The 21,459-nt window shown below is 41.4% G+C and overlaps 1 protein-coding gene across 5 annotated transcripts in view; it reads left to right on the top strand.

Moving 5' to 3' along the window:
• LOC134348174 (leucine-rich repeat-containing protein 63-like) overlaps nt 1-21,459 on the top strand; it is a 97,842-nt gene that overhangs the window by 6,994 nt on the left and 69,389 nt on the right. For all 5 annotated transcript variants that reach the window (XM_063051153.1, XM_063051152.1, XM_063051150.1 and 2 more), the window contains exon 3: nt 20,450-20,872. In XM_063051153.1, coding sequence (XP_062907223.1) covers nt 20,450-20,872 — 423 coding nt within the window. The remainder of the gene's footprint in view (nt 1-20,449; nt 20,873-21,459) is intronic.

Below are 21,459 nucleotides of genomic sequence, written 5' to 3'. Positions count from 1 at the left end.
AATTCCTCATTGGAAGACAGGGTCAGGTCGGATTGGTAATAATGTCTTCTTTCTACTGATAGTGAACACAGGAGCACCTCAAGGATGCATGTTTAGCCCACTGCTGTACTCTGTATACATCCATTACTGTGTGGCTCGGCACAGCTCAAGCACTGTCTAGAAATTCACCAATGACAACGCTGTTGTTGGCAGAATCTCAGATGGCGACGAGGAGGCCTACAGGAGTGAGATAGATTGGCTGGTTGAGTGGTTTTACAACAACACTTCACATTCAGTGTCAGCTGGACCAAGGAATTGCTTGTGGACTTCAGGAAGGGAAAGTCCAGAGAAGCACACCTTTCCTCATGGTGGAAAAGGTAAGCAGCTTCACATTCCTGGGCTTCAACACCTTGGAAGATCTATTTGGGGCCTGAGATATTGATGCAATCATGAAGAAGGCATGTGAGCAGCTCTGCTTCATTAGGAGTTTGAGGAAATTTGGTATGTTTCCAACGACTAGCAAATGTTTACAGATAACAAAAGCACAAGGAGTTCTGCAGATGCTAGGAATCTTGAGCAACACACACAAAGTGCTGGAAGAACTCAGCAAATCTATGGAGCATTTATGGAGGGAAATAAACAATCAACGTTTCGGGCTATGACCATTCATCAGGACTGGAAAAGAAGGAGGCAAAATTCAAAATAAGGTGCAGGGAGGGGAAGGAGTACAAGCTGGCAAGTGAAAGGTGAGTCAGTTGAGTGGATGATAGGTCAGTGAGGTAGGGGGCTGAAGTAAGAAGCTGGGAGGGATAGGTGGAAAAGATAAAGGGCTGAAGAAGCAGGAACCTAATAAAAAAGGATACTGGACCATGGAAGAAAGGGAAAGAGGAGGGGAACCTGAGGGGGTGATGGGCAGGTAAGGAGCAGCGAAGGGTTGAGAGGGTAACCAGAAAGAAGAACAGAAAAAAGAGAAAGGATGGGGAGAGTAATTACCAGAAGTTAAAATAATAAATATTTATGCCATTGGGTTAAAGAATATGAGGTATTGCTCCTTGAACCTGAGTTTGGCCACATTGCAGCAGTAGAGGAGGCCATAAGACAGACGTGTCAGAATGGGAACGGGAAGTTGAATTGAAAGGATAGCCACTGAGGTGCTCAACAAAGCGGTCCCTTCCAAACTATGTTGGATCTCACTGAAATAGAGGAGACTAGACATGGAGCACCAGATACAATAGATGACCCTTACAGACTCACAGGTGAAGTCTCGCCTCAACTGGAAGGACTGTTTAGGACCCTGCATGGTAATGAGGGTGGTGATGTAGGGGCAGGTGTAGCACTTGCAGAGTTAAGGGCCTTGAAGATCAGTGGGGAGGGACAAGTGGATAAGAGAGTCATGTAAGGAACAATCCTGTGGAATGCAGAAGGGGGAGGGAAAGATGCGCTTAGTAGTAGCATCCCATTGGAGATGGTGGAAGTTACAAGGAATGATGTGCTGGATAAAGAGGCTCGTGAGGTGGTAAGGGCAAGGGAAATCCTATCTCTGTTATGGCAGGATGATGGGGTGAGGACAGATGTGTGAGAAATGGAGGAGATGTGGGTCAAGGCAACATCTATGGTGGTGAAAGGGAAAACCCATTGTTTGAAAAAAAAGAAGACATCTTAGATGTTCTAGAATGGAAAGCCTCCTCCTGTGTAAAGATGTAGTGAAGATGAATGAACTGAGGGAAGGGAATAGCATTTTTACAAGTCACAGGGTGAGAGGGTTGTCAAGGTCACTGTGAGAGTCAGTAGGTTGTAAAAGAGGTCAGTAGATTTTCAGTCTCCAGAAATGGACACAGAGCGATCAAGAACGATGAGAGGGCTCTCAAGAAGCAGCACCAATGCAATCATCAATGTGGTGTAGAAAAAATTTGGGATTGTTACCAATGAAGGCTTGAAACATGGACTGTTCCACGTAGCCAACAAAAGGCAGGCATAGCTGGGCCCACGCTTGGAGAAGTGGAGGAGCTAAAAATGTTGAAGGTGAGAACCATTTCCACCAGATGGAGGAGGTTGGTGATGGTGAGGAACTGGTTAAGTCTGTTGTCCAGAAGAAAGCAGAAAGTTTTAACAACTTCCTGATGAGAAATGAAAGTGTATGGGGACCAGACGTCCATAATGAAAATTAGGTGATCAGGGCCAGGCTGAAAGTGATTGAAGTGATGGAGAGCATGTGAAATGTCACGGATGTAGGTCGGAAGGGACTGAACCAAGGTGGACAAAATGTTGGGGAATGCAGACATGGGTTCATTGGGCAAGAACAAGCAGAAAAATACCATGACATTAGAACATAGGAAATCAAAGAGCACTGCACAGTAAAGGCCCTTTGGCTCACAATGCTGTCCCAACCTTTTAACCTACTCCAACATCAAAATAGCCCTCCATTGTTCTTTCATCCATGTGGCTACCAAGGAGTCTTATAATTATCCCTAAGGTACCAGACTCTACCATCAAGCCTGGCAGTGCATTCCATTCACTTATCGCTTTCTGTGTGAAAAAACGTAACTCTGATATCCCTCCACAAACAAAAGAAAATTTGAAGATGCTGGAAATACAAGCAACACACACAAAATGCTGGAGGAACTCAACAGCCCAGGTAGCATCTATGGAAAAGAGTACAGTCGACATTTTGGGCCAAGACCCTTTAGCAGTCCCTTCATGCTGCCTGGCCTGATGAGTTCCTCCAGCATTTTGTGTGTGTGTTGCTCTGATATCCCTCTATACTTTCCTCCAATCACCTTAAAGATATGCCCTCTCATATTAGCCATTGCCACGCTGGAAAAGAGTGCTGGCTATCAACTCTATCTATACCTTTTGTGGGAGCCATGTATCTATTTTCTATCTGTATTGGATTTTGTGTTGCGTGTTTATTACAGGTAGTTAGTCACATGTGTTGGGGCGTGGTAGAAACGAAGTGTTTAGGTATGTATTCATGCTCTGCCTTGAGTTCAGCCTAATTTGGGTAGAGCTAAGAAGTAGACCAGAGCTGATATCTTTTTGTTAACCACTTAAATATTCTTGAATACTTATAAATACATTTAAGAATGCTTGGCTTAAGTACATTTAATATGCTAAGACTGTTTATTTTGTTATATCACTAGTTTTAGATTCATTAGTTTTCATCGTTTCAAGATGGTTCATTTTGCTGGTTTCTTAATAAAGGATTGAACATATTCTTCAACTTTGGAACTTTGTTATTGGATGGATAGTGCCCCATACAGTATCAGTCCCACCTGTCCTTAGTCTCTAAGCGGTTTTGGTTTGTTTTCAAGTAACTGCTACATTTTGTCAACAAAAGGATAGTTATACCAAATGAACATCAGTCTATGGCAAGAGAATGCATCGGACTGTTGGCAAGATTACAATCGCAACGTTGAGAATCTAGAAGCGATTTACAGCAAGTAATGACCTTTTGTTGATCCATGCCGTGTGTTTGTGGTTTGAACACAGTTTGGAATGGTTTGCAGTGCTGTATGCTTGATAGTGTGGTGTTCGCCTAAGGGTTGGCTGCTTTGTTTTATTGAAGTGCTGAATTATTCTGGTTGCCAACATTTGAAATGTTTGTTTGGTGTGATCGCATCTAGAAAAAGTAACATGAGTGGAACTGATGTCAGTGACTTTAAAGTCGGGACTAAAAGAGAAATTAAATTTACTGAGAAAATTTTACTGAATATAATCGAAAGTTCTCAAAAGGAATATAAGAAAAATTGAGAAAAATTTAAAATTCAATACCATCAATTAAAAGTCCTATGTGAGAACATAAAATATCTCACATGTGCAGTCTCATCTTAAAGACGTGAATAATCTACATGAAGCTGTAGCTAAGCAACATTTTGTGTTGTTGTCTTTAATTCCTAACCCAGAGCGAGATAAGCAAATTGAAAATTTTGAAAATATTGGAACTCTTATTAATACAGTCATAGCAGATGCTGAACAATGGATGAAACAAACATGCGATGTTGAAGCTCATGTTGTCAAACCAAGTGAAAATGTTTCTCAAATTTCAAGGCATGTTTTAACTGTGCATAAAGCTGAGGATCCACAAGATGACATACACCCAAGCGACAGTGTGTCAAATATGCATGCTCCATGTTCTGTTGCAAAGCAGAGTGGTTTATGCATCTAGTACCTCCTCTGCAGGCATTACAACAGAGGCTAATTTAGCAGCATTATTTGCACGACAACAACATTAAAGGATAAACATGGGTTGGAAGAGCAAGAGGAGCAGATGGAAGAACAGTTTTGGAAAGGTAAGGAGCAGCTACGAAGAAGGATTGAGCAGCTTAAATTACAAGAAGAAACTGCAGCACAGGTGGCCAAAGCTAAAGTGCAGTGGGTGCTAAAAGTGCTCCAGGAGGACTGTTCTATTGTGTGAGCTCCTGTATTAATATGACACAGAAGAAACCCAACACACTCACTTTCAATGAGTGTGATTCATTTGTTCCTCGAATGTCTATGAAACAAGATTTAGGGCCTCAAGGGGTAGTTCATCATTCTCCACCCACACTAAGGAGGCACTCTGAATCTATGTCATATCCAACAGCTCAAGGTGCTCATGGGGACATTAACTTACAGTATGGAAACTGTCGTGTTTTAGATGATAGAGGTCTGAATTGTATTATGGAGGCCAAAAGGATGCAAAATGAAATAACAACTTTATTGGTACAACAACAACGCATTGCATATCTGCCTAAAAGAAATTCAAATCTTCGATGGGTATCCATTGCAATATCACGCATTCATGAGGGCTTTTAAGAATAATGTTGAAGGTAAGACTGACAATTATGGTGACTGCCTCTGCTTCCTTGAAGGAAAGCTGGAGTTCTCCCTAGAGAGCTTGTCAGAAATTGCCAGCATGTTAACCCTGAGGAAGGATATCCAAAGGCCAAGGCTTTACTACAGGAACATTATGGCAATGAACAGAAAATTGCATCAGCCTCCATGTGAAAGGCTGTCTCTTGACTACCTATCAAATCTGAAGACATGAAGACGCTTCAAGACTACAGTTTTTTTGTTAAAGGCTGTTATAGTGCAATGGGAGATGTTCAGTACATGCAAGAGCTGGCAGACCCACCAATATATTGATTGTTGTAAAGAAGCTGGCTTATATGCTTAGGGATCTATGAAGAAGGATGGTTTGTGAGCTATTAGCTAAGCATAACTATGAGGCTTCTTTTGCTGACGTTGTTGATGTTATTGAACAACAAGTTAGGATTTCTACACACTGGGAAAATACTATATACTACATCACCTGCAATAGGCAAAGGTGTAAACAAAACTAAGTCACAAGTTCGTTCTAAGCTAAAAGAAGTAGCTTTGCCTTTCCCGTGGCCACTGTGAGAACTAAAGCTAAAAGTGAGCCTGGAACTTATGAAATGGAAATGGTCTCATAAGCCAAAAGAGCTTGTCTGTTCTGCCAGGGTGAACATACATTGGATTCGTGCCATCAGCTGGAGAAAAGGGCTCATGAGAAGATTACCTTCCTAAAGGAAAATGATTTGTTTGTTTGTGTATGAGACACATCAGCAAAGATTGCACTAGCAAGTATCCCAGCGTACTTCATATTCACTCTGACAAAAAGGGTGCAGAATTGAAACAAGCTGTGGAAGAATCAGGCACATCAGTGAGTAGTACCCTGGTATCTTATGGCCTTACGGGGGCTGGCAATTATGATTGTAAACTTTGCATAATTCCAGTACAGGTGAAATCTAAGAAGGGTAATAAGACAGTGATTATTAGATCAAGGAAGTACAGCAGTGTTCAGCAGAGTGAGCCTCATGACCAAGCTCAACCTAGCAGGAAAAAGGACACACATTCTCTTATGCACCATGGGTCAGGAGAAGGTTGTGAATAGCCAATTTGTTTCCGGAAGTGGCTGATTAGATGATAAAAACTGTTGTGAACTACCTAACGTCCAGATGCGGAAAAGTATACTCATCCACAAAGGGAACATTCGTCGTCAGAGGGATCTCCAGGAATTGTTTCACCTGAAACATGTCCATTTGCCAGAGACTGATTCTGTAATTGAGCTGGTGATAGGAACATATGTGCTTTAAGCATTGAAGCTGTTGCAAGTGATTCACAGTCTTAATGTTGGACCCTATGCAATCAAAATGATGTTGGGTTGGACTGTAAATGCACCACTGAAAGGGGACCACGGTGACGGCAGTGACTGTACTCAGCCAGAGCAGACAGTGAACAGGATTTTAGATTTGGACTTCGATGAGCTTTGGCAGCAGCAATTCAAGGCAGATTTTCCTGAATGCAATCAGGATGAACAACCTGGTTTGTGAAGAGAAGATCACAAGTTCATGGAGCTGGTGGAAAATTCTGTAAAACTGGTGACTGGTCACTACCAGATTAGTTTACGTTTAAGAAAGCAGGATATTAAAATACCTAATAATAGGAACATTGCTAAACAGCATGCTCTGAATTTAAGGAAGAGGTTTAAGAAGGATTTGTTATTTCATACTGACTACACAGCTTACATACAATGTCATCTCCAAAGTTTATGCCAAAAGAATGCCAGCAGAGAATCTGAAATGCAGTGATGGGTAGGTTGGGTTTCAAAGATTTCAAAGGTACATTTAATGTCAGAGAGATGTATACAATATACATCCTGAAATGCTTTTTCTTCGCAGCCATCTATGAAAAACAGAGGAGTAACCTCAAAGAATGAGTGACAGTTAAATGTTAGAACTCCAAAGTCCCCCCCCCCAGCTCCCCTCCCTCCCGCGCATAAGCGGTAGCAAGCAACGATATCCCCTCCCCCCACTGGCAAAAAAAAGCATCGGCACCTGCCACCAAGCACTCAAGAGTGAGCAAAGCAACAGCAAAGACACAGACTTTTAGTACTCCAAAGACTATTTGTTCACGTAGTATTCAACATACACAGGCTCACTCCCTCCCTAATAAGGGAGAAAGAGGTGTCTCCGTTTCACAGCGAGAGGGGAGACATAATAAACAACTCGTTGGTTTACAATGTTAAAAGTCCGTTGCATCGCTTTTTCCAAGCTCTGTGCCCAGAGATCTCGGGTCTCTGGGCATACAGCCTTAGATCTTCCATCTCCCATGACACACCGATCTCCTGCCTGGACACCGACCTTCGATCCCCCCCGTTTCCAGAGCCACGAAATCTCAGTCCTCCAAAGGCGAGTGAAGCTCTTAGGCCGCACCCTTGGCGTGCCGAATAATGGTAAGTTGTGAAACCCCGAGAGCGGGTCCCATTCCCGCAAAGAACTGTAGTCAGCATGTAACTCCAGGTCAGGGTCTTTGAAAGAACCCTGAAAGGGAAAAATAGAAATATTAAAGATAGAAATAGAGCTGGTTCAGAAGATTCAAGCAAAGGAGTCGCTGTTAGGCGCCATTGATTCTCCTAAACTCCCATAAGTACAGTATGGGTGTATTCCATATCATGCTGTTTATCGTCCCAGAAAAGGAAACTGTGTTGTGTTTAACTGTGGAACGACTTTTCAGAGAATATCACTTAATGCTCAGCTTTTACAAGGACCAGATCTTACTATTCACTGATTGGAGTCATAACCAGATTCAGAAAAAAACCCAGTGGTGATTATGGCAGCTATTGAATCAAGGTTCCATCAGATTAAATTACCACTAAAAGATGCAGATCTGCTGAGGTTTCTCTGGTGGCCGGATGATGACCTCAGCCAAGATATGGTGGACTTCAGAATGGTGCTACATCTCCTTGGAGCAACTTCGTCACAGAGTTCTGCCTATTTCACTCTTAGGAAATGCGCAGAAAACAAGGAAGAACAGTTCAGCCGCAAGACATTGGATAAGTTTTTGCAATGCTTCTACGTTGATGACTGCCTTGTGTCAGTGTCCTCTGAGGAGGAAATGGTGTCTCCCTAACATGACTTTGTATCCATTTGTGCTAAAAGTGGCCTTCAAGTCACAAAGTGGATAAGCAACAGATGTAGTGTAATATCTATAATACCAGAAGAGCAAAAAGTGAAAAACATGAAGGATTTGGATTTGGATTAAGATATTTCTTCAGTAGCGACAACACTGGGTGTGCAATGGTGCATTCAGTCTGATACTTTCAAGTTTAAGATCCTGATCCAAGATAGACCACCCACTAGATGGGGGATCCTCTCCACAGTTAGTTCCATCTATGGTACTTTATGAATGTTGAGTCTGGTGGTGTTATCTGCTAAGTTCCTACAAGATCTATGTAAGAAAGGGCGTAGCTGGGATGACAGTATACCAACATCAGTTGCTCATGAGTGGAGTAGCTGGCTGGAAGAATTCTGCCAGTTGGAAGGCGTCAAGATTACTATATGTTTGAAACCCTTGGATTTTGGAGAAGTTACTGCTGTAGCATTACACCACTTTACATGTGCAAGCGAAAATGGCTATAAAGCAGTCACCTACCTGTAGTTGCACGACACATTTTCTCAGGTGTACAGTGCTTTTATCATGGGAAAATCTAGGGTAGCTCCAGTGAAATTTCCATTCCTCGTTTGGAGCTTATTGCTGCTATGATGGCAAGCTGTGTGGATACATTGAGTTGCACATACAGCTTCAGGACTCAGTTTTTTGGACTGATAACATTTCTGTGCTGAAGTATATCAATAATGAAACTTACGGATGCCAAACCTTCGTTGCAAACAGAGTTTCAGAAATTATGAAGGTCTCACAAGCATCTCGATGGAGGTGTGTAAACACTTTAAGCAACCCTGCAAATGTGGCCTTTGCAGGGCTGATGGTGAAGACTTTTTCTGAAGAATAAGACATAGGCGTCAAGTCCTTGATGTCCTCTTCAGCCTGAAAGTGAAGGCCTGTGAATCCTGATTGTTCTTGAGAAGTTCTGCTAGATGAAACAGAAGTCAAGGGGATTGCTACAATGAATGTCATACAGATTAAGGAGGAGGAGGTGGACACAGCAACATGTATAAAACATCACTTCTCATCTTGGATCCATTTGAGGAAGACGGTGGTCTGGATTCATGGTTTTAAGATTGTACTTTTATTTCTTAGTTGAAAGAGGAAGCACTTGAATATCGTTCTTGCTCAGGCTGACTTGGATGAAGAACAACAAGGGTATTCTTTGGGGAGAGAGATTAAGAAGACCAAAGGTTAGATTGGCCAAGATTGTCCCTTGGTGGAGGAGCTCAGAAAGTCTGAAATGGAGATTGTTGGATTTTTGTCAAGGGAAGAGATTTCCAGATGAATTCTCAAGTTTGCAAAAGGGAGATAGTGTGAAATGGAACAGTCATATTTTCAGGCTCAATCCAGTACAGAAGATAGTGTCTTAAGAGTTGGTGGATGGCTTAGTAAGTCAGCCTTGCCTGAAGCATCTAACCATCTTGTTGTACTGGCAAAGGATCTATACATCTCAGATCAATATACATCAAGAAGTGCATAGGAACTTGAAATCGCTCACTCTTTCCACTTCTGATCCCTCTTTGAGGACTGGTATGTTCCCTCTTCTTACCCTTTTCTAAAGTCCATGATCAGTTCTTTGGTCTTACTGACACTTAGTGCAAGGTTGTTTCTGCGACACCACTCAACTAGCTGATATATCTCGCATCTGCCAACAATAGTTGTATCATCAGCAAACTTATAGATGGCATTAGAGCTGTGCCTAGCCACACAGTCATGGGTGTAGAGACAGTTGAGCAGTGGGCTAAGCACACATCGCTGAGGTGCACCAGTGTTGATTGTCAGAGAGGTGGAGATGTTATTTCTGATCCGCACAGATTGCGGTCTTCCAGTTAGGAAGTCGAAGATCCAGTTGCAGAGGAAGGTACAAACACCCAGATTTGGGAGCTTTTTGATCAGATCAGTAGAAATGATTGTGTTAAACACTGAGCTATAGTCAATAAACAGCATCCTGACATAGGTATTTGTATTATCCAGGTGATCCAAGGCTGCGTGCATAGTCAATGAGATCACAATCACCATATACTTGTAGTGGTGGTAGACAAACGCAGAGGGTCCCAGTCCTTGCTGAGACAGGAGTTACTTCTAGTTGTAACCAATCTCTCAAAGCACTTCATCACCGTAGATGTGAGTGCAACTGTAGCAATAAGAAATTGAAAATGTCTTTTAACACTCCCACCAGTTGGTTGGCACAGATTTTTAGAGCCCTACCAGGTACTCCATTGGAGCCTGTTACCTTGCGAGGGTTCACCCTCTTGAAAGACAGCCTGACGTTGGCCTCCAAGACAGAGATCACAGGGTCACCAGGTGCTGCAGGGACCCTCGTAGCTTTAGCATAAAAGGCATTGAGCTCATCTGGGAGTGAAGCATCACTGCCGTTCATGTTGTTAGGTTTCGCTTTGTAGAAAGTAGTGGCCTACAAACTCTGCCAGAGTTAACATGCATCTGCTTCCACCTCCAAGCTCATTTGGAATTGTTCCTTTGTTCTTGAGATAGCCCTCTTCAAGTCAAACCTGGTTTTCTTGTACTGACTTGGGTCGCCAGAATTAAATCCTACAAATCTAGTCTCAGAAGATGAATCTCCTGGTTCATCTGTGGCTTCTGATTTGGTATGTACAGTATGTTCTTGTAGGCACACACTCATCCATTCAGGTTTTAATGAAATCAGCGACAGTGGTGGTGTATTTATTCAGACTCGAAGGTGAATCCCTGAATACAATCCAGTCCACTGATTCAAAGCAGTCCTGTAGTGCTCCTGCACTTCCTTTCTTGGTCATCACTACTGATATAGCCATAGGAACATCAGAAATGGTCAGGTATAAGACACAATTTTCTCCCAGGAGATAGTGTGCTTATAGTTGACAGCACAGTGCCTGAAACTCAGGGATCATGGGAAGAATCATTGAAGTCTTTCCAGATAGAAGAGTATTTGTGCGACAGTAGCATGTCAAGACCAAGACCGGATGTCAGGATTGGCCCATAACCAAGATCTGTCTCCTACAGGAGGCAGAGGTTTGAGAGTTACAGATCTAGAAGCTGCATGATTTTGACTTGACAGAGTGGTGGTAAAGATCACTCTGTACCAGGCTAAATGCTGGTAACCTCTGGGCTAGATGACTGTTGCATGATTTGTTTGGAAGAAGAAAAGAAAAAGAAGACATTTGTTCAAATGTTAAGATTTCATATCTCCTACTTTTTTAGTAGTATGTTGTTGTAATTATTATAGCGTCACGTACCCCGTGACGGGTTAAAGAACCAGCAGAAATAGAAAACACTTTGGAGTCTGGTATTGCTATTCACTAATACTATTTATTATTAACTACACAATACAGTAATATAATTTCAGATATATTAAACAGGTTAGCAAGGATTATATGTATATAAGTGTGGAAATATATGAAAACCAAGCTTCTTCAAGCCTAGGGGTAAATGGGTACAGTCTTACGGTGATAAGTAAATTTCAGTTCAATTCATGGTATTGAGTTGAGTAATGATGGAGAGAGAGAGAGGTGTTTAGTTCTTCAGGTGAGCTGATGCCATCGATCTTCCCATCGTCCTCCGAAACTTCCCAGTTAGCCAAACTTGACCAACTTAAGAGCACTGTCTTTGAGTGATAGTCTACCAACCCAGCCAAGGGTTAGACACACTAGTAGACTCCACAGGGTTGCTCTTTCACACACTAATAATCGCAAATCAATCCCTCACAATCGATCCCCAGTCCCACACTGGTGGGCACCTGAACAGGATAGTGGTAACTTCACCACACCCTTGTGCGTCTGTGTGTTCCCTGAAGCATGCGATTATGCTGGTTTAAATACTGTCGTGCTGAACACCAGCTGTCCATCAAGTAGCTCCTCCCTTCTCTCTCTGTAGGAACATAGAAGCTGGAAGTGTCCTTGCAAAAGTGTAAACGCGCTGCAGAGAAACCATAACACCATCTTCAAGCAGTCTTCGCCTCTCTCTTAATAACAAAGTGTCTGTGTTGGACACCTCTCTCTTTCTCGCTCTCTTTTAAAAATACAGTTCATAGGGATAATTCAGGATCCCTTCACAATAGTGTAATAATTAGAGGCTGGGATGTAGGAGCCATGTATTCATTTCCTACCTGTATTGTATTTTGTGTTGTGTATATATTATGTTTATTACATCTCTAAGTGGTTTTGATTTGATTTGATACACTACGCTAAGTGCATCACTTTACACTTCGCCGGATTGAACTGCATCTGCCTCTTCTCTGTCCAGCTCTGCATCTTATCAATGTCTCATTATAACCTACAACAATCATAAAGAACAAGAGTCTCAGAACAGATCCCTGTGGACCTCCAGGCAGAATACGCTCCAGCTACTATTATCTTCTCCCTTCTGTGGACAAACCAATTCAGAATCCACACGGTCAAGTTGCCTTGGTTCCCATGCCTCCTGACTTTTTGAATGAGTCGACCATGGGGAACATTGTCAGACACCTTACTAAAATCGATATACACCACATCCACAGTTCTGCCTTCATCAATTTGTTTTGTCACTTTCTCAGAGAAGTCAGTCAGGCTTGTGAGGCACAACCTGGTCCTCACAAACCCATGCTGACTATTGCTAAGGAGGCTATAGTTCTCCAAATGTTCTTAGACCCTGTCCCTAAGAATCATCTCCATTAGTGTAAGAATAGTGATCTGTAATTCCCAGGATTGTCCCTATTACCATCAATCACCATCAGCGCAGGCGCATCAAAACGCCATGTACTTAACCACCTTTTCTATTGGCTTTATACTTATGACTGAGGCTAAGTACAGCTCCAATGCCATATTTATGTTTGTTGACAAATCCCTGTTGTTGGCCGAATCAAAGGTGGTGAGGAATCAGAAGGACATTGAGAATCTGGTTGAATAGTGCCATAGCAACAACCTCTCACTGAACATCACAAAACCAAAGGGCTGATTACTAACTACAAGAGGAGGAAATTAGAGGTCCAGGAGCTGATCCTCATTAGGGGGTTGGAGGTGGAGAAGGTCAGAATCTTTAAATTCCTTGGCATTACCTATTCAGAGGATCTGTCCTGAGACCAGCACATAAATGCCATGACAAAGAAGGCACAGTAGCACCTCTACTTTCTTAGAAGTTTGCTCAGATTCAGCATGTGACCTAAAACTTTGACAAACTTCTATAAATGCACAATGAAGAATATCCTGACTGGTTGTATCACTTTCAATGACTCTTATATCTCATGTTCACAATAGTACTTATTTACTTACTGATGTATTATTATTTGTTTTTTCTTGTATTTGCACAGCTTGTCTTCTTTAGCACGTTGGTTGTTTTTCTTGTTGTTTGTGCATTTTTTCACTGATTCCATTATATTTCTTCATTCTACTGTGAATGCCCACAAGAAAATAAATCTCAGGATAAAATATGGTGACATAAATACTTTGATAATAAATTTACTTTGAATTTTGAACCTTACTTAAAGAAGGAATAACATTTGCCACCCTCCAATCATGTTAGGTTTGTGGATCTTGGGTAAGAATTTGAAATGATCAATGCAGCATACAGGAACAATGATATCTATGATCCAAGACTACACTGGTAATGCTCCTCAGCTCTGTTTCCACAACTTAGATGACTGCTTCCTGCACCCATGCTGTGTTCGTCAATTGCATCAACTTGGCCTCCAACTTCCACACTGCTGTTAAGTTTACTTGATGACCTCTCTTCCCCCCTTTCTCAATCTCTGGAGACAGAATATATAATGACTATATAATATAATTTTACAAACCCACTGTCTCACAGTTATCTTGACTATACCTCTCCCCAACTTGTCACATGTAAAAGTGCTGTTCCCTTCCCTCAGTTCCTCCATCTGCACCACAGCTGTTCACAGGATGAGGCTTTCTATTCTAGAACATCTAAGGTATCCTTTTTTTTTCAAAGAACAGGGTTTTCCTTCCGCCAGCATCGAAGCAGCACTCACCTGCATCTCCTCCATTTCCTGCACATCTGCCTTCACCCTGTACGCCTGTCTTCATAACAGGGATAATGTCCCATTTGTCCTTACCTATAACCCCAGGAGTCTCTGTATCCAGCACATCATTCTCTGTAAACACATCTTTCTCTCTCCTCACCACTTCATCTTCCATAGGGGCCACTCCCTCTGTTACCCCCTTGTCCTCTCATCCTTTCCCACTGATCTTCCTCTGGGTACTTAACCCTGCAAGCATGACAAGTGTTATACCTGCCCTATACCTCCTCCCTCAGCACTATTTAGGGCCCAAAAACAGATCTTCCTGGTGAGGTGATACTTCACCTTTGAGTCTGTCAGGATTATCTAATGTATCCGTTGCTCCCTATGTGGTCTTCTCTACATCAGTGAGACCTGGCACAGATTGGTAAACCACTCTGTCGAGCACCTTCACTCTGTCTGCTGCTAAAGGCAGGATCTTCCAGTGGCTATCCGGTTCAATTCAGTTTCCCCTTCTAATTCTGACATATCTGAACAGAGGCTCCTCTAACTACCATGAAGAAGCTATTTATTTATTTATTATTTTTAATTTCTTTTCCCTTTTTTTCTCTCTCTCTTTTTTCTCCCTCTGTCCCTCTCACTATAACTCCTTGCCTGTTCTCCATTCCCTGGGCTCCCCTCCCCCTTTCTTTCTCCCCAGGCTTCCCATCCCATGATCCTCTCCCTTCTCCAGCCTCGTATCCCTTTTGCCAATCAACTTTCCAGCTCTTAGCTCCATCCCTCCCCCTCCTGTCTTCTCCTATCATTTTGGATCTCCCCTCCCCCTCCCACTTTCAAATCTCTTACTACCTCTTCTTTCAGTTAGGCCTGACAAAGGCTCTCGGCCTGAAACGTCGACTGTATCTCTTCCCATAGATGCTGCCTGGCTTGCTGCGTTCACCAGCACTTTTTGTATGTGTTGTATGATGAAGCCAAACTCAGGATGGAGGAGCAACACTTCATATTCCATCTGGGTCACCTTCAACCTGAAGGCATTAGCATTAATTTCTCTAACCTATGTTAATTACTCACTCCTCTCCTTTCTCAATTTTCCATTCCCCATTCTGATTACCTTTTTACCCTTTCTCTTCTCCTTACCTGCCTGTCACTGCCCTCTGGTTCCTCTTCCCTTTCATTTTCTTCCTTCTCTTCTTCAACTCTTTTCTTCTTCCACCTATCACCTCTTAGCTTCTTACTTCATTTTCCCTTCCTCATCTTATCTCACTATCATCTGCCAGCTTGTGCTCCTTTCTCTCTCCACACATTCTTATTCTGACTTTCTCCCACTTCCTTTCCAATCCTGATGAAGGATCTCAGCACAATACATTAACTGTTTATTCTTCTCCATAGTTGCTGCCTGACTTGCTGAGTATTTCTAGAATTTTATGTGTGTGCTCAGATTTACACATACGTACAGTTGAGAGAACTTTGGGTGTATCCCTGCCAGGTATGAAAGCGCCAATGTGTAGGATCAAAAAAGGGTGTAGAGAGTTGTAGACACAGCCAGCTCAAACACCATCCTCCCCACCACCAAGGGCATCTTCAAGAGGCAGTGCTTCAAGAAGGCAGCATCCATCATTAAGGACCTTCATCATCTGAACATGCCTTCTTCTTGTTACTGCTATCAGGAACAAGGTACAGGTCTCTGAAGTCCTACACTCAAGGCTTCTTCATTTCCACCATCAGTTTCTGAATTGGTCATGAACATTATTTCATTATTCCTCTTTTGCACTGTTATTTATTTTTGTAACGTAGTAATTTTTGTCTTGCACTGTTCTGCTGCCATAAAACAACAAATTTCATGACATATGTCAGTGTAATAAATGTGGTTTTGAATTTGATTCTGAGTATGGATGTGTTCTGAAGGGTGATGTGGGTGAGGTGGTGGTGATAGAATTCAAAAAGCAAATCAAAAACTGTGGAGGATGGAAACCAGAAACCCAAAATAAAAACAGATGCTGCTGAAAACGCTAAACACAAGAGATTCTGCAGATGCTGGAAATACGGAGCGACACACGCAAAATACTTGAGGAACTTAGCAGGTCAGGCAGCATCTATGGAAATGAAAACAGTTGATGTTTTAGGCTGAGACCCTTCTTTTGGGCTGTCTCTGTGCTTAAGAAGTCTCATGATAAGGCACATGAGCAATAAAATGTCTTAGTATGATATCATAGCTTTTAATAAAAGTTTGAAGTCCAGAATAGAAGATCAGCTGCTGAGATAGGAGCATTAAAAGTCATCATAAATTTTATAAAACAGAAGCAGAAGTAGGGTATATGCTGACTATTTTGCACATATCATCATAGTTCTGTATGTCTGTTTTCTTGACCAATTCCTTTATTTAAAAACGTATCAAGCTCATTCTTGAATATTCTCAGCAAAGGAGCATTAATTTCCCTCTTAGGTAGAAAATTCCAAAGACTCACTAATAATATATAAATTTCTTCTCTTAATTTTAAATTACTGACCTATCTTGAAGCAGTGTTCAACATTCTCCAGCTGGTGAAACAGAATTTCAGCATTTACTTGTATAATTTCCTTTCAGAACAAATGTAGCAGAAGTATTAGCTAGATAGAATCAGGTTAAAAGGTAGATAACCTAAAACTTGAACATCAAGTGGAAAGTTGAGATTATAGTCAAAGTTCATGTAAAGCCATCATTAATCTTCAGAGGACCATATTTTCTATGATTTTATTATGGACCATTATTGTCAGAGGGTGGTGGTGTATAATTGGAGAAAGTTGATGGAGTACGCTTGTTTTATGGATGTTACTTGTAAGCCTATTATCTTGTATGCCTCTGTTTATGAGTCACCACTGATTTGAAGTTCAACTTTCATTCATGCAGGCAGTCGAGTATTGTTTACAAATTGTATCAAGATGACTGAAGCAACCGGCAAAATGCCACAGAACCTCAAAAGGTTAGGCAGTATCTGTGGAGGGGAATGGACAGTCAATGGTTTGAGTAGTGACTTTCATCTGGACTGAAAGACAGAGGAGAGATAGCCAGTATAAAGAGATGAGGGAAAGGGTGGATTAGGAACTGACAAATGATAGATGGATTCAGGTGAAGAGGACTGATTGCCAAATGGTGGAGGGAAGAATGGAAATAGCAATAAAAGGTTGTAGGTGATAGGTGGAAGCAACAAAGGACTACACCTCCTAGTCTGTCTCAGTATTCCCTCGCTATCTGCTCTCTATCCTTCAGTCCACAAGAAGGTTCTTGACCCAAAGGAGCGCTGTCCACAGTTCTGGCTCCATACACTGTAGGAAGGATGTGAATGCAGTAGAAAGGATGGTGAGATTTTTCAAGGATGTTGGCTGGACTAAAATTTTAGGCCAAGGTGAGTTTCTGAAAAGAAATTTAACAGAGGTGTTTTGATTTGTAAGAGCCCTTGGTGGTGTGTGCCTTAGCCTCTGTTTAATTGACCACAGGTCAAAACCAAAGAGGCACAGATTTAAAGTAATTGGTAGGAAATTAGAGGAAAGTTGTGTAAAGTTATTTTTTGAACAAGCAAATGTGCATTTTGAGCTAAAGGATGATAGAGGCAGAAGTTGTCATTGAAATTCAAAGGTACTGGTAAATAAACTGTTTTTTGTAACATGTACTAGAGCTGGTCATGACCTAACAGGCTTTGACAAGAGGAAAGGCCAACCCTGGATCCTTACTTTCTATCAAAGTCCATGAGATATTTAGAGGCTCTTTCAAATAGTCAGAGATATTTAAATTTCTGAAATTGTTTTAAATGATCAAATATCAAAGATTTTTTATCAAATTTCTTAACTCGTGAAAACAATAAAGAAACTATATAACTGAATTAATACTTCTGTTCATATTCTGCAGTTTAGGAACCTCCATTCAAGAAAAAGGGGAATTTGAGCCTTTACTAGGCTGATGAAGGTGTTTTGAGGCAAGTTTTTCCAATGTTATGCTGAGAATCTTGACTAGTCTGCGTTCTGCAATCTCCATGGAGTCTGGCAACAGATACACTTGCATCTGTTACTCAGCCTGTTTCAGTATAATATGAAATGATTTTTTAAAAAACTGGAGCATGGGGAGCTGCCAGACACAGCCAGCACAATTCATCCACTTGTACTTAAATATAAATCGAAGCAAGATTGTTTTTGAGTACGGTAGAGAAGGAAGTTTTGTTAGGTTTGTTGTGATGCTTTTTGACTGAAGTTTGTTATTTGTATGACGGAATTGATGGCTTTGTTGTCAAGGATGTAGATGATACGAAAATAGGGGGAGGGGCAGGACTTAGATTAGGAGAATGGGCAAAGAAATGGCAGATGGAATACAGTGTCGGGAAGTGTATAGTCATGCACTCTGGTAGAAGAAATAAAAGCATAGACTATTTTCTAAATGGAGAAAAAAAATCAAAAATCTGAGGCGCAAAGGGACTTGGAAGTCCTTGTGCAGGATTCCCTAAAGATTAATTTGCAGGTTGAGTCGGTGATGAGGAAGGCAAATGCAATGTTAGCATTCATTTTGAGCGGACTAGAATATAAAGGAAAGGATGTAATGTTGAGGCTTTATAAGGCACTGGTAGGCCTCACTTGGAGTATTGTGAGCAGTTTTTGGCTCCTTATCTGAGAAAGGATGTGATGACATTGGAGAGGGTTCAAGGAAGGTTCATAAAAATGATTCCAGGAATAAAAGGGTTACCATATGAGGACCGATTGATGGCTGTGGGCTTGTACTCACTAGAATTTAGAAGAATGAGGGGGGATTTCATTGAAACCTTTTGAACGTTGAAAGTCCTTGTTGGAGTGGATATAGAGATGATGTTTCCTATCACAAACAAAAGAAAATCTGCAGATGCTGAAAGTCAAAGCAACACACACAAATTGCTGGAGAAACTCAGCAGGCCAGGCAACAGCTATGGAAAACAGTACAGTCGACGTTTCGGTCCTACGGAAGGGTCATGGCCTGAAATGTTGACAGTACTTTTTTCCATAGATGCTGCCTAGCCTGCTGAGTTCCTCCATCATTTTGTGTGCGTTGCTATGATGTTTCCTATGGTGGGGGAGTCTAGGATCAGAGGGCACAGCCTCAGAAAGAGGGATGTCCAGTTAGAATGGAGATAAGAGAGATTTCTTTATCCAGAGAGTGGTGAATCTGTGGAATTCGTTGCCCTCTCATTCTTCTGAATTCCAATGAGTACAGGCCCAGAGCCATCAAACGTTCCTCATATGGTAAGCTTTTCAATCCTGGAATAATTTTTGTGAACTCCTTTGAACCCTCTCCAATGTCAGCACATCCTTTCTTAGATAGGGGCCCAAAACTGCTCACAATATTCCAAGTAATACCTCATAATTGTCTTATAATGCCTCAACATTACATCCTTGGTTTTATATTCTGAAAGGTATGAAGGTAGATGTCACCTAGTCCAGATCTACCTCCACCCCCCCCCCCCCGGGTTCCAAAAGAGGTGGCTGAATGTTGAATCCTGTTTCTCTTTGCAGAAAATATATTCCAGCACTGCCTGTGAGCCAAGAGTGGTAGACATATACTCCTCAGTTGCTTGAAAAACCTACCACATTCTGTCTTCCTTCACCCACCAGTCCCCTTTCCTAGTAGGCCACTTCCTGACCTCATCATAGTGCTTGATATTCCCCTTCCTCCACTTCAACTCATGATTTCATCCTCTTCACCATCTTTAGGCTTCCCCTTCAACCTAAAATGTCTTGAGTACTTGACGCTACCTTCAGAGACTGAGCACAAAACTGATGAGGAGCCATTTGGATTTCAGTCTGGTAAATGATAAAATAAATTTGCTTTAAACCTATGCTTTTTAGCCATACTAAGTTTTTCATTTACTGATAAATATAATTTTCATCTGACTCTAAATATAATATAGGTAGAGAAAATGTTTCATAAGGGGGAGCTAGGAGGGTTTATAATATATGTGCTACAACTGATGGTAAAATCTAAATCTATATTATTTTACATCAGAAATGCATCTTTAACTTCATAACAATATTAAGCAAACCTATAAGCTGTGTTTTCCATCTGTATGATTTACATTTCAGGTTGCTGCAGAAACCAATAGTAACAATTCCGATGGGGTTTGTCCAAATGTACTTATATATCTGATTTTACTGCTTATAAGGCATACGGGTCATCGCCGGCTTAAGAATGTCTGACTTATGGACACCTCGAAATGGCTGAGTTCCCATAATGTTATTACATTTAGAAGTTTGATGTACGTACAAACAGTATATTCCTTCCTATGATTATCGGAACTAGTTTATTCCCTCTAACCACCTTTAGAAATTGTTCTTACTTATCAGACTTATGTGCTTTTGGTGCCATTCATACACTACTGTGGAAGTGTAATTATCATATTAAGTGATTTTGAGTGTTTTCCAAACATAGGGACAAAATTGATTTGTGAATGTCTGTGAAATTGGAACCTGTTTGTCATGCAGTGATAGTCTATGATAAATATTCTGCTAAAGCAATGTAATAACTTGGAAAAGGGACAAAATTTTTAAACTATTTTACAGTGCTTTCTACTTTGTATGTTACAGATAAAACATCAACAGAAAATGTATCAGACCTTGCTGCTCTGCCCAAGAAAGAAGGTGACTTGATCAGTGAACCCAAGACAGAGGATTTTTCTATGACTTATACACCTTCTAGTCTAAATGGATTTCCTTCTTGTGGTGTTACTGTACAGAGATACGATGATCCATATTTTGCAGAGGATAATGTTCGATACCATATTCCAACTGCTTTCACTCCAGACAATTTTCTTCAAAAACCTTGTGTGAATCCTTCACCTTCAGATAAGAAAAAGATTGTTTTATCACGTCATAACGTTAACAAGATTTTGAACCTCCTTGAACCCAAGTTACTGAGGCATAACCAGGAAAAATTGCACATAATAGAATTATCCATTGATGACATTCCACTGGTATTGAAACGAATCCCTTGGAGACAACAGGTTCTTGGTATGATATTTCTACAACTATTACTAAGAAAACCACAGCTAAAATTCTAAAAATGTTTTAATTGGAAACAAATCCAGGGGATAGCTTTAGCAACCATGACTCCGGTACTGAGTCTGTCTCTGTGGCTCAGAAGGGTAAGGGGGAGAGAGGAGAGCAATGGTGATAGGGGATTCAGTAGTTAGGGGAACAGACAGAAGATTCTGTGGATGTGAAGAAAACTCACATATGGTATGTTCTTCCCAAGCGCCAGGATCAGAGGTGTCTCAGATCAAGTCCACAGCGTTCTTATGGGGGAGGGTGAGCAATCAGAAGTCATGGTACATATTGGTACCAAAGATATGCATGCAGTAGCTAGGAAAAGGGTTGAGGTCCTGAAGAGGGCATATAGGAATCCAGGTAGAAAGTGGTAAAACAGGACCTCAAGGGTATTATTTTGAGACTGCTGCCTGTGTCATGTGCCAGTGAGGGTAAGACTAGGATGAAATGGCAGATGAATGTGTAGTTGAAGAATTCGTGTAGGGGGCAGGGTTTCTGATTTGTGGATTATTGGAATCTCTTCTGGGGAAGATACGACCTGTACAAAACGC

This window comes from Mobula hypostoma, chromosome 6, assembly GCF_963921235.1.
Source record: "Mobula hypostoma chromosome 6, sMobHyp1.1, whole genome shotgun sequence".
NCBI classification, from domain to species: Eukaryota; Metazoa; Chordata; class Chondrichthyes; order Myliobatiformes; family Myliobatidae; genus Mobula; species Mobula hypostoma.
Note: the sequence above shows the minus strand (reverse complement) of the source record. Positions and strands in the feature narration are given on the sequence as shown.